The sequence below is a fragment of the Etheostoma cragini genome, chromosome 12 (assembly GCF_013103735.1).
Source record: "Etheostoma cragini isolate CJK2018 chromosome 12, CSU_Ecrag_1.0, whole genome shotgun sequence".
In the NCBI taxonomy this organism is placed as follows: Eukaryota; Metazoa; Chordata; class Actinopteri; order Perciformes; family Percidae; genus Etheostoma; species Etheostoma cragini.
Genome location: NC_048418.1, coordinates 22453185 through 22467045, shown reverse-complemented (window position 1 = coordinate 22467045; position 13861 = coordinate 22453185). Strand labels below are relative to the sequence as shown.

The 13861-nt window shown below is 41.7% G+C and overlaps 1 protein-coding gene and 1 non-coding gene across 2 annotated transcripts in view; both read left to right on the top strand.

Moving 5' to 3' along the window:
* LOC117954135 (contactin-associated protein-like 4) overlaps window positions 1–13861 on the top strand; it is a 151858-nt gene that overhangs the window by 24061 nt on the left and 113936 nt on the right. The window contains exon 2 of the mRNA XM_034887670.1: window positions 12660–12770. Coding sequence (XP_034743561.1) covers window positions 12660–12770 — 111 coding nt within the window. The remainder of the gene's footprint in view (window positions 1–12659; window positions 12771–13861) is intronic.
* Window positions 227–298, top strand: trnae-uuc. Its single transcript has one exon. It is a non-coding gene; the product is annotated as a tRNA-Glu (tRNA).

Genomic DNA, 13861 nt, shown 5'->3' with positions numbered 1-13861 from the left:
ATGGACCATGCACCATGATTTTTAATTCATCATGGTTCATCGTTTTTTATTTTCTTTGTGTAGAAAAGCAAATAGCCACTGCTATACATTATAGGCAAAATTAACACTAAAAAGCTTCAAGATAAAACTTTCTTAAGAATTTTTTTCGCTCTTGTTCATGAGAAGACTTGATGTCAGCCAGACTATGAATTAATTCATGAAAACCCTGTCAATGCAACCTAGCCAGTCCCATATGGTCTAGCGGTTAGGATTCCTGGTTTTCACCCAGGTGGCCCGGGTTCAACTCCCGGTATGGGAATTTGCATTTGCCTGCGGCAAGATTGGAAACATACCTGTCAGACCATTGTCCTAAAGCAATGTTATATGTAGGTTGTAAATACTAACTCTATTCACTGATTTACATCTGTCATATAATGCTTAAACACACTACGGGCCAAAAGTTGGGAATCACCTTCTCGTTCAATTTGTTTTGTTTATATTCATGACAATTTACATTGTAGATTATCACTTAAGGCATAACAACAATGAATGAACACATGGCATTTTGTACTTAACAAAAAAGTGTGAAATAACTGAAAACATGTCTTATATTCTAGTTTCTTCATAGTAGCCAACCTTTGCTCTGATTACTGCTTTGCACACTCTTGGCATTCTCTTGATGAGCTTCAAGAGGTAGTCACCTGAAATTGTTTTCCAACAGTCTTGAAGGACTTCCCAGAGATGCTTAGCACTTGTTGATCCTTTTGTCTTCACTCTGCGGTGAGGCTCACCCCAAACCATCTTGATTGGGTTCAGGTCCGGTGATTGTGGAGGCGCAGCACTCCATCACTCTCCTTCTTGGTCAAATAGCCCTTCCACAGCCTGGAGGTGTGTTTGGGGTCATTGTCCTGTGGAAAAATAAATGACGGGGCAACTAAACACAAAGATCTCAAACTTGGACTCATCAGACCAAAGCCGAGATTTCCACTGGTCTAATGTCCATTCCTTGTGTTTCTTTGGCCCAAACAAAATCTCTTCTGCTTGTGGCCTCTCCTCAGCAGTGGTTCCGTAGCTGCCGATTTTGACAATTTGCTATTTCTCCTCTTAACAGTTGTTCTAGAGATGTGTCTGCTGCTAGAACTCTGTGTGGTATTCATCTGGTCTCTAATCTGAGCTGCTGTTAACTTGCGATTTCTGTGGCTGGTGACTAGGATGAACTTATCCTCAGCAGCAGAGGTGACTTGGTGTCTTCCTTCCCTGGGGCGGTCCTCATGTGAGCCAGTTTTGTTGTAGCGCTTGATGGTTTTTGTGACTGCACTTGGGGACACGTTCAAAGTTTTAGCAATTTTTCCGGACCAACTGACCTTAATTTCTGAAAGTAATAATGGCCACTCGTTTCTCTTTACTTAGCTGATTGGTTCTTGCCATAATATGAATTCTACCAGTCGTCCAATAGGGCTGTCGGCTGTGTGTCAACCTGACTTCTGCACAACACAACTGATGGTCCCAACTCCATTAATAAAGCAATAAATTCCACTAATTAACCCTGACAAGGAACACCTGTGGGGTGAAAACCATTTCAGGTGACTACTTCATGAAGCTCATTGAGAGAATGCCAAGGGTTTGTAGCACTATCAAAAAAGCAGAAGAATGGCTACTTTGAGGAATCTAAAATATGCGACTTATTGAAGAGTTATTTCACACATTTTTGTCAAGTACATAACTTCATATGTGTTCATTCATAGTTTTGATGCTTTCAGTAAGAATCTACAATGCAAATAGCCATGAAAATAAAGGAAACGAATTGAATGAGAATTGTGTCCAAACTTTTGGCCTGTTAACGGGAATAGTTTGACATTTTTTGACAACAGCTAGCCTGCCTCTGTCCACAGGTAACAATATCCACCTGCCAGCGTCCCTTAAACTTCAGCTTAAAGTTACTACAAGGAGTTTTTTTTTACTGGTTATTACACCGTCTCAATTTGATAACAATGCCTCTTTATGACCTCCGTAAGCAATCAAGCGCATCAGTGAGAAGTTGGCTATTTCTATATTGGCTGTTTGCCCAGTCTAAGTTGATCCAGATGGGCCCGGCCAAAGACAAGGATGGTGATCGGAGGGATCTTCCATGGGTTTCAGAACGAGAAAGAGGCCACGATCAAACTGGCAGCAAGAAACGAGTAAGCGTATTTCCGATGTCGCCACAGAGCAACATAAAGCTAAGTAGTTTGACCAAAATGTCGAAATATTCCTTTGAGATTTTGGATCGTTTGCCATCTTATTTACCAACTTGAATATTTTTACCACCATGTTGTCCTTGTGTCAAATTTTACCCGTTTTTAATATTTCTATAAAAAATATGGGATTCTTTCAATCAAAACAAGCTTTGGTATCAGTCGAAATAATTTTCTCTGATCTTAACTATTAGTCGAAATAATTAATCATTTCTGGGGTTTTTGACTCAAATCTTAGGTATAAATGAATATGAATTGGGTTTATTGAACCTTAAATCCCCAAAAACGGTAAAACTAGTAGTAGGGCATTGGAATGAAGCTGGCTTAGAAGATGTAACACAGGATTGGGTGATAGTTTACAGTGTTGCTCATGAAAATGGTAACCCCTGCTTAAGTTGACTAAAAAGAGGAATACAAAATCATCTATTGGCAACTAATCTTGAGGAAAAATCCAACCTTTATGGACACCAATTTCTTTTGTGAATGAATAATGTATCGTAAATAAATAAATGTTCTTCCTTAAAATACAGGGGCATGAGACGTATTGACACCCCTATGTCAAATTCCCATAGAAGCAGGCAGATTTTTATTATTAAAGGCCAGTTATTTCACGGATCCAGGATACTATGCATCCTAATAAAGTTCCCTTGGCCTTTGGAATTAAATTAAATGAAAATATCCTCTCCCCACAACATGATCACATACCCTTTACTATACGTAGAGTCTTTGCACCCGTCTTTGCGCCCATGGGCAGGCAGGTCTTACAGAAAGGGTGCGTTCAGGTGCATTCTGGGCGTATTGTTATCTTGAGGCAGCGGGAAGTGATCACACCATTGACCAACAGAACCTGTACATTTCCTTGCTATAAGTAAAATGCTCCTAGGCTTATGCACAGCGTGCTCACTATGCTTGTTACACACACACACAGGGACGCGCAAAAGCGCACACACATGCAAAAGATTGTATATAAAAATATTATGTTGCAAATCCTCCATCATAATAGCAATGCGGCAAGCTCCAAACACGCCTGGCTTTAAAAGGGAATGCGAGATGACGCTTTGATTGGTTACATGTTTCGCCCAGAATACACCTATGATTAATGAAGACACTAAGTACAACCCCTTTGAACCATGCGCCAGGCGCATGGACGCTTTTTTACTAGAAAACGTGGATTTGGACACACCCTAAACACACCTGCGCCGAGCACCTCACGCTGTGCGCTTAGATCATTAAAATAGGGCCTTCTATGTGCTCAAGGGTATTCAGCATACGTGCATGATTTAAAGAAATCCAGCATGAAACACTTTGGTCAGGTGTTTGCAGTTGCAGTGTGGATAGGTGGTAGGTGTGCCATATGTTGCTGTGAAGCCCGACCGGATTCTCTCATCCTGTGCTATTAATGACGTGTCAAAGCAACGCTAATTAAACCAGAGGAGGCGAGCTCCTGCCATGTCTTTACCTTCAGGGTATTAGTTAGCGCAGTACGCTGCTCTGCATTTCAATTAATCAATTAACAAGTCGGACCACAGGCAGCTTGAGAACACACACTGGCTCCCGTTGAATAATTCAGCAGTTTTAATCAGCTTGTTCTATCTATATCACGCCCAGAATATGAATCGAACATTGAATAAATAAAAACATTAGAGGTTGGGCACCCAGATAGCTCAGTTGGTAGAGCGGGTGCCCATATATAGAGGTTTACTCCTCGACGCAGCCGGCCCGGGTTCGAGTCCAGCCTGCAGCCCTTTGCTGCATGTCACTCCCCCTCTCTCTCCCCTTTCATAACTTCAACTGTCCTGTCCATTAAAGCCATAAAATGCCCCAAAAAAATAATCTTAAAAAAACAAACATTAGAGGTTATTTTTTGGCTTGCTGTACATCTCTCCAGCTGGCGCATGGTGTCACAGCTTCTTTAACGAGGTAATTATTTTAGTTTTTCTCATTTCGTTTCAGTCTAGTAACCGCCGCGGTGAGGGCACAGGCTCTCATTAAGTTACTGTGGCTGAAAGGCGCTGTGTGTCAATCCCAGTTTTTTCAAATTTGCATATATTGAAAAAGTTGATGAACGCTCTTGGTTGACATGTTTGAAGTTGGATTGGGGACATTTGAACTTTGCGTTTGCGGCAAGTGGGAACCAAACAGAACCCTTTTTTTAGGGCTCGCAAGCAATTGAAACTGCAAAAATATTTGCTGTGAAATCAGTTAATTTCAAGGGAATTGCACTGGAAGAACAAAATCCTTGCAACACCTTTGACATGCCGCTTTGAAAGTTATATACACAAAGCACTCTTTTTTTATACCTCTTCACTACTTCCCTGCCGGATCTCTTCTTTTTAAGGTTCAGTTAAACGTAACCCCTCCAGCATGAGTTTGAATTGTTGTTTCTCAATGGGGGCGTTCATAGGACGAGGAGGGGAGGGGGCAACAATAACATGCCTAATATTACAAGACTGTATGGCTGCAGCCTGGAGCGTCCCATGTCATACCGTCCCGTCTCATGCCGTCCCGCCTCGCGTCTGGAATAAAAAAAGCTTGTGTCTATTATGCTAATGAATAAATTCCTAGCAAACCAAAAAAATCCTTCTATGGCTGCAACCTGGAGCCTCCCGTCTCATGCCCTCTTGCCATGCTGATAAGCAATTGTATTTGCAGAAATGTCCCAGTGAAGTGTAAAACCAATAGATAATATAAACTTAAAAAGGAGTCCTGGAAAGAGTGTTAAATGTTTATTTTTGTAGTCTTGGAAATCCTGCCGTTAGTTTCAAATGTACGTTAACATCAGGGACACAACCATAACATTCAGAAAACAGCAAACTAAGTGTATGGCTAAAAGTGTTAGGCTAACAGTTTTTAACGTTCTTCAATTGATTGCAACAAACGTGGTCACAAACTTACCCGTGACTCCATCTGAAAAATCATTTACAACATTTTGTTTTTGACCCAATGAACTTACCGTTGGACACACCTCAGCATGACACGGGACGGCCTGACATGGGACGCGCCAGGCTGCAGCCATACCCGCCTCGAATATTAGGGCGTAAACATTAATTTTTGTGGCAATTAGCCTACATCTCATTTGATGGGGGGCAGTTAGAGACCTGGATAATGGATTGGGGGGGCACTGGGCCAAAAAAGGTTAAGAACTAGTGGTTTAAATACAGGAACTTAAGAGAGTTGGGATGGCACAACACAATATCACATCATGGTCAAACTGTACTGCCTGCATGATTTCTTCCTCAATTAAGATTCCATTAAATGCTTATGTGTAATTAATCAAAGTCTCGCGAACCTTTTTCATGTATGGAACGAGTTGTGCTGCTCCTGAATCTTTCCTTAACAGACTGGGCTCACACTGAGAGCCCTGAACTCTGGGTGTGTGGGGCTTATAGAGCTAGAAGTGCAGCACCTTCTGTTCACTGCTGTTTGTCGAGCTGATGGATGGAGCTCATCGGTATTCAGGGTCTCCGACTCCGTCCTGGACTCTGTGGGCAGGAGCTTTGTTATTCAGTAAAACAGTAAAGAAGGGGAGAACGCAGGTGAATGAGCCAAGTATCGGTCTGCCTATCATGTCAGTGGTGATTAATCGTGCTTGACAGTGCCAAGGCTTTGGCACTTCGGGAGGTTTTTAAAGACTTTTTACTGCCTTTTTATTCCACAGTTTATTCCCCCCCAGTGATAAAAGTGACACTGTGGATGGATGAACGTGACCCCCTCTAAATCCTCCTCAAGCAGCAGAAACCATTAACAATTCATTTGATGGGGTATTTTATTGAGATGAGAATACATTTCCAATCCCTCAAATGAAAATATAATGGTTTCAGTGGTGGGATGTAAATGGATACATTCACTCCAGTACTGTATTTAAGTCAAAATGTTGAGGTACTTGTACTTTACTTGAGTCTTTTCTTTTCATGCCACCTTCTACTTCCTAATACGGTATCTGAAGTCTCTTTTATGTAGACCTTAGTGGTCCCCTAATACTGTATCTGAAGTCTCTTTTATATAGACCTTAGTGGTCCCCTAATACTGTATCTGAAGTCTCTTTTATATAGACCTTAGTGGTCCCTAATACTGTATCTGAAGTCTCTTTATATAGACCTTAGTGGTCCCCTAATACTGTATCTGAAGTCTCTTTTATATAGAATTTAGTGGTCCCCTAATACCATATCTGCAGCCACTAGAGCCAGTCCCACAATAAGCTTTCCTTAGGATTTGCCATTTCTGAGTCTGTAGCTTTTGAGGAGCTACAGATTAATTTTCTCAAAGGCAGAGCAGGATACCCAGGGCAGGGCTTACAAGTATTACCATTTCTAGCCCATTAAACACACAACTGTTTAGATCCTTTACTCTTTATAACATGGGAGGATTTTTCGAGTACTTTTACTTGTAATACTGTAGGTTCATTTTCCTGATGATACTTACACACTTCAGTGACATTTTTATTGCAGGACTTTTACTTTTTTACAGTGTGGTATCTAAACTTTTACTTAAGTCAAGGATCTGAATACTACTCCATAGCTAAAGTGTGTCCTGCTCTTGTCTGTGATGTCTTTTATTTGTTTACAGGATAGCATTTCGGCTTAGTATTACGTAGATCAACTAATACTGTTGTTTGCTACCATAGCAGATTTAAGACAGCAGAATCAAGTCCTATTTTCTGGTATAAGCCGAGAAGTCATCTTATCAACAAAAACCTCGCTTTTCTTTGTGTCCCCCCCCCCACCTCTTTGCCTCTGTTTACCTCCTGTAATTGCCTCTGAAGTGATCTTAAAGCTAAACAGCTCTCGTTTTCCTAGCTTTATTCTCAATAATAGGCTTTCTCGTGGCTTTCAACTGTAAGTGTATTATACCTCTGACATCTTGAAGCCTGTATTATTGCTTTCTGTTGACTTCTTTATAAATGTCAACCCTTTTTTCTATTACCCTGGATGCCAAGAATGTAAATGCCAGGAGAAAACACCCTCAATTAGAAGTTGAGGCTGACAGAAAGAAAACAAAACACTGTGAAGAAGGCTGTTTGAGCCGCTACACAAGGGTTGTAACCCAGCTTTTAAATGTACTAACCTTTTCAATATGAAATAGCCATCCAAATACAGTCTTTTTACCTTTTTCAAAGAAGAGTGTCATGTACCTGGGCGCCCGGATAGCTCAGTCGGTGGACCCCGACTTGCGCTCCTTTGCTGTATGTCATTCCCCCTCTCTCTCCCCTTTCATTTCTTCAGCTGTCCTGTCAATAAAGGCCTAAAAAGGCCCAAATAGTAATCTTTAAAGCCCCAGTCTGTAACGTATTTGTAATTCCTAATTTTACATATGCGCTTGCATGGACTGGGGTAGACTCTCCATTGTCATGCGCCATCTTGAAGTACGTTAGCTGGCTAGGGACATACAGGACATACTGCTCCGCCTTTCGCAATTTCGACTCACAGGCGCTGCCACCGGGTATCATCGCTTCCCGGCCCTAGCAAGTTTGAAGGGAACATTGAGGACCACCACATATTCAAAATCCAAATTTCTGGAACAGGAGTCTTCTTCTTCACCTAGAAGAAGAAAACAGATATTATGAGTGCATAGGTATATATGTAGACTTGCATGTGTGTGTACATGTGAATGGGACTGTTGGTATTCCTTGCCATAGAACTCTGGAGTTTGGTTTAACATGCAGGAAGCTCACTGTCCAACCCTGCGGTTCAGCGGCTGCAGAGTCCAGGAGGTATACAACATTCAGCTCCATTTTCCTATGAGCCTACTGTGTTTGTGCTCCACTGGTCCCTTGTGTTCAGGGAGGTGAAATGCCAAAGCTCAGCCGGGGGAAAAGCGGCGCCGTGTTTTTGAACGGCTCGGCACTCTCTACCTCAGCGAGGCTGTGCCCTCACCACGCATGATCTCCTCAGGGATTACAGCACTCTCCCTCTCATTTCACCTCTTCAGACTACTGTATTGTACCTGCTCCTCCCCTACACTTAAAACACCCTGAAAACATTAAACTCTGGAACCCTGGGTGACGAGTACATTTAAAATAACTATGACATTAACTATGGCAGTGCTGTCAGGTGTGAGAGAAGGACTGAGACGTAAGTGAAAGTATGCACAACGAGTAATGTTGTTGATGTGTGTCGAGTATCTTCAAAATTTGTGCAGATTCCCCAATTGAAAGGGATTTGATGCATCCATCCCAAAATAAAGAACTGGATTTCACTCAATGACCAAACACTTCCTTCCTTTTTTTTCTTCCTCCTTTTTTTTGCCATACTTCACTAGTTCAATTTGAAAGTTCCAGTTTTAATTATTCCTTCAGCCAAGGAAGGCATTTTGAGTTTTGTAGGTCTTTAGGATGCTTAGTCTTTTCTAGCAGTAGGAGGAGCTGGTGAACAACCGGCTGCCATTCAGGTATTGTAGGTCATCACTTCTTCATGCTTTTGCTGGCGATCACTTCTTTTCTCTTGCCTTTTACAGCTCATCAACTAAAGTTCCTCTTGACTTCCGATGCTGTCTCCTTTTTTAAAGTTCCGGGCGGAAACTCGGCAGGGCACATTGGTTCCTCCCACTAAACAGTCTTTACTCCAGTTTGACTTGACAACATGAGATTTGAATGATAGAGTGCTGTCCAGGACGACACCCAGACTCTTACCATGCGGGAAGGGAGAAACTATTGAGTTGTTCTCAACTGTAATTGAGAAGTTGTTGCATTTTTAATTAGGAGTCAGGATTCTGTTGTTGACAACTGCTGTAACAAATTGGCCCCTGTAGACTTCTAACCAGGTCCCACTCCAAACTCATCAAATATGCACATTCAGGCCGTGGCTGTGTGCATCAGAAACCACTCAAAAAAAATCACCCTTCAGTGTGTGTTGAACGCAACGGGCCGAGCTGCAGCCACACGGTGCTGTAAGATGACGTTGTATTAAGAGAAACAACGGTAGAGAGTAGTATGAAAGCCAGAAAGGCAGCAGAGGAGGATTTCCCCCAGGAGACCAGGCTAATTGTACCAAATAGACCAGAAACATAACAACTTGGGACAGAGCAGAAATATGTGCATGTAGTTGGCAGGCGATGGATTACACCGGTTGCACTTATCAGTTCTTTTGGTGTATATTCTGGTTAATCTTGCGTTTGTAAGATGGGCTGTGTCTGTATCTTGCATATATCAAATCGGCCCGTCTGAGCTTTCATTTTCTCAAAGGCAGAGCTGGATACCCAGGGCTCTGTTAACACCTATCACCATTTCTAGTCACTGGGTGACCATAGGCAGGCTGGGGGGGATGCATGATAATGTTAAAAAACCTCATAAAGTGACATTTTCATGCCATGGGACTTTTAAAACTCTCCATTTGCATGTATGAAACGTAAAAGAACTCATTGACATCAATAAAGCATTACCATCAATGGTGCCCCTGGGCTGTCACATAGTGAATAGGGTTGGAAATTTCATTTAATATGATTTATGGTTTAAATTATATTTGTGTAATGACTGCCAACTAGTCTTTAAAAAACCACAGACAAAGGGATTCAACGGACCAAGTCTTGGTACTGTTGTCATTGTTAAAACGTCCCAGCATTCAGGTGCTGGTGTTTTAAATTTTCCAAAATGGTGGCAGATAATTTATGATTTGCTAACTGGGCTTGTTTGCATTCTTTTTTCCTCAAATACAGCTTGTGAAACTTTTACTTTCATCTTGAGGATACTCAGGATGTATTATCCAGCATTGCTGCGACGCTGCGTCTCTCCAAATGGAGTGTTATTGCTCTTTTAAAAAGTGATATCATCAGACCGTGGATATTGAGAGGCAGATGAAGAAGGTGTGCTGTTGAGATCAAGTACCCCAACGTTGACAGAGTAATCGAAGCTAAAGCTTTGTTGTCGGAGTTGTGTGAATCAGAATCAAAGTAATTGGCTCTTATCTCCGCGCTGGAGAACAACAGCCATTAACAGAGAGGCTTCAGATGGAAGCAGCGTTGGCGTTAGCTCACGGTTCGGAGCTCAAGAGGAGGAGAGCTGTGAATATATATTGAGACGACAATGTTAATGAAAATGTGTGTGTGTGTGCGCAATTCAACTGCATGGCTGATTTTGATGTCTATTTAGTTTTTCTCCAAATGAGATGATATAGTTGTGTACAGCTGCAGCGAAACATCTTACAATACATTTATTTAAATGTAATTTTATGTTAAGAGAAAAAGAGACTGTGCTAACACTGTTGCCGTAAGGGAAGGGGGCTGAACATTTGAAATTGCATCACCCTACCTATAGGGTGGATCAGTGGAAGTACATTTCCATGAGAATTGCCTGCAATTGGTACAATTAAGTACAAGTACTTGTACACTATGTTTATGGGTTTGTATGCAAGAGAGAAGCCAATTAAAAGGATAATTATTGCACATTGGTTAAAATATGTGATGTTTTTAGTGCAGCCGATCATCCGTGAAGCAATAAAGTGTGAAATGTGGGGGTTTCTCCTGGCAACAGTGATCGCTCTCCCTCAGGATCCAGCCTGTAACAAGCCAGAGCGCCATTCATCTCCATAACACCACGTGATTACATCATTCATTCATCCACTTTATTAGCCTGTTCATTCATCTGATGTGGTGCTGTTACAGCTGACAGACCTGTTTCCACCTGGGGAACATGGAACCTGACCACTCTGACACTCACAGCCTCATAGCCACAGACGCAATAGGAACAACGATGAAGCTGGGTGAAACAGATCTTCATTTAAAGGCATCTTTACCTTTGTGTATTACATTATCTTGTAAAAGGAAAGTGGGTAAAAGCTGAAAAGCATGATGGTGGATCATTTTCACCTCTCAGCATCAGTGACTTCCCATCTTCAGCCTGTTTCTACTGTTGATTTGAAGAAGAAGCTATTTTCATCTATTTTTATGAATTTGACCAATACAACTCTTCATCCTCATGCTAAGAGAGGAGACATTCCTGGACTATCCTGCTGATGATATCTACTGACAGACTGCAGTAAATGTTCAAATGTAAATAATGTAAATGGTCTTTAGGCTAAACAATGTGATGCTCCTCCCCGTTACTTCTGTTTTCTCAGTATTCTCAGCGGTTCTCAAGCTTTTTTCAATGATCTTCCGCCTTTGAACAGTATTTTTAAGCCTAGTCTCTCAGGCAAGAAAATGACAAAACCTTTGAAAAAGGGGATAGAAAGAAGGAAGTAAAGGCAAGAATAGGTTCAAAAATAGTAACAAAAACTTTGAACAAAGAAGCAGTAGAAAGAAGGAAAGGGCAATACTAGGGTGCCAAAAGTGACAAAATGTTTGAAAACAGCAATAAACTTGGAAAAAAAAGACTGTAGAAGTAAGGAAGCAAGTAAGGAAGGAATAGGTCCACAGAAGGCAAAAAAACATCACATTTTTGGTAGAACAAAAGCCTATAGAAAGAGATACAATGGTCCGGTACAAAAAAATCTCACTAACCCCCCCTGCAGTCCTCCAGAGTACCCCTACGGGTACACGTACCCTCATTTGAGAAACACTGCTGTAACTCAAAAGTGTTTTGGTCCTGAAATTCAGTTCAATTTTATTCACAAGTATCAATTCCTAAGACTTTTCTCAAGATGCTTTACAGATAGAGTAGGTCTAGACCACACTCTATAATTTACAAAGCCCCAACAATTCTAGTAATTCCCCCAAGAGCAACAAGCATTTAGTGCGACAGTGGCGAGGAAGAAACCTCGGACAGACTCAAGGTCTTGATAGGCGTGTCTGAAGGCGTTGCAGGACGTAGCAGGGCACAGCAGGACGTAGCAGGGTGTAACAGGGCACAGCAGGGCATGTAGCAGGACCACGGCAACAGCTGTGACTAGGACTTTGGTGCCTCCCTAATCCAAGGAAACATGCCGGGCAAAAACAAACCATAAGGACTCTGGGGAATAAGCTCCCCAGAGCTAGGTTAGTAACAAGCATTTCACTTCTGTTCAACCATCTGCAATGTTCTAATCATCTGTAAAACTAAATACATGATATTAAATGACTCTGTTTTTGGCTCATATTTTTGGATCCCATCATGTGTATGCTGTTGATGTCTTTGGCAAAAACAGATCACCGGGCAATTGAATAATCATGTTATGGAAGTTTCTATGTGATTTACATCCACATCCACATCTTCAAAAACAATAGAATATCCAATTCATTATGCAGCAACACTGTGAGGAACCGATGATAAAAAGGGTACACATCTCGAGCCACAGTCTCGTTACAGTGCTATGTGACAAGGGATCCTTAGCCCTAAAACAAAGCATATATTGTAGGAAATTAATCGATAATCATGAACAACCAACCAGGGATTTGAAAACATTTTCTCCGTCACTTCACTTTAATTTTGAGCCACAGAGTTTTTAAAAGATTGGATTTTCCAAACAGTGTTTGCATTAGATAAGTGTGAAGCGCTAACCGTGTCTGCTTTTTTTCTGCTTTGTGATTGGTTGACAGAGGTGTGTGACAGCGCACTGGTGTCCAACCTGCCGCCATCGTCCTTCAGGAGCTCGTCCCAGCTGTCCAGCAGTCACGCGCCAGGCTTCGCCAAACTCAACAGGAGAGACGGTGAGGAAGAGTTTCTGCAGCTGAGAGTGATCGAATGACTTATAAGCTGAACGGGGTGTGATGAAGGGAAACTAAACACTGGATGTGACTGAAATTTACTGCACAATTTGTCTGAATATGAGACAGCTGACATAGTCTACAGTGCATGAAAAGACTGTTGAAAATATGGCCAAAGTAGCTGGTTTATGGTTCAACCAGTTACTAATATTGGCCAGTGTCATTTGCAATTTGCCTGTCAATATAAGATGACACATATTTGTTATATCTGGTGATTAATTAGTCAAAGGGGCCTGAAGTGTCCATGTCACCAAAAGTATTGTATTTGTTTTACCGCATCCAATCCATTATTAAATGCATATTGCTTTATTAAATAGCTCACAGTGAAGACACAGACAAGACGTGTGTGTGTGTGTGCGTGTGTGTGTGTGTGTGTGTTTAAGTGTAAAACAGCACCATATTCTCATGAACGGATTTGTATGATATTACACTTAAAGTTATGCACACTAAAACATATTACATTATACTAAAACTAGGAGAGCGGGTACAGAGCACCGCGGCGGACATTATGGTTGAGATCAGGCAAGAAAAAGTGAGCGTTGTAGTTTTGCCACCAAACTGACCAGTTACGTTTAGGAAAACATTGTGGTTGGTAATAAAACACTACCAAGGTACTCATTTCCTGCCAAGTGTCTAGAGTATTTTCCATATACACTACATCCAAATAGGAAAGGGTCCATGTGCGGATAGAGATTTTGTGAGGTGGTTTCCAATGGGTTGCAATCATTCTCTTCACAGCTGTAAGTCCAGCCAATACAGCACATCTTTGAGTTCCAGAGAGCTGAAAGGCTGACAGGTCATTCAGAATAAAGATATTGACAGAAACCAGCACAGTAACATTAAACAAGGCGAAAATGTTGCCATCGCATGCCGACATCCTCTCAATAGGAAGGGCAGAGCGGCCTGATATCACTAAGAACTGATAAAGCCTCTGTACTATACGACAGTTTTTAGGCTGCACAGTTAATAGGATGGATTGGCAATGGCCTCTGCCAGGGCTCCCACAACTATTTTTGACTAGCTCGACAGACGGC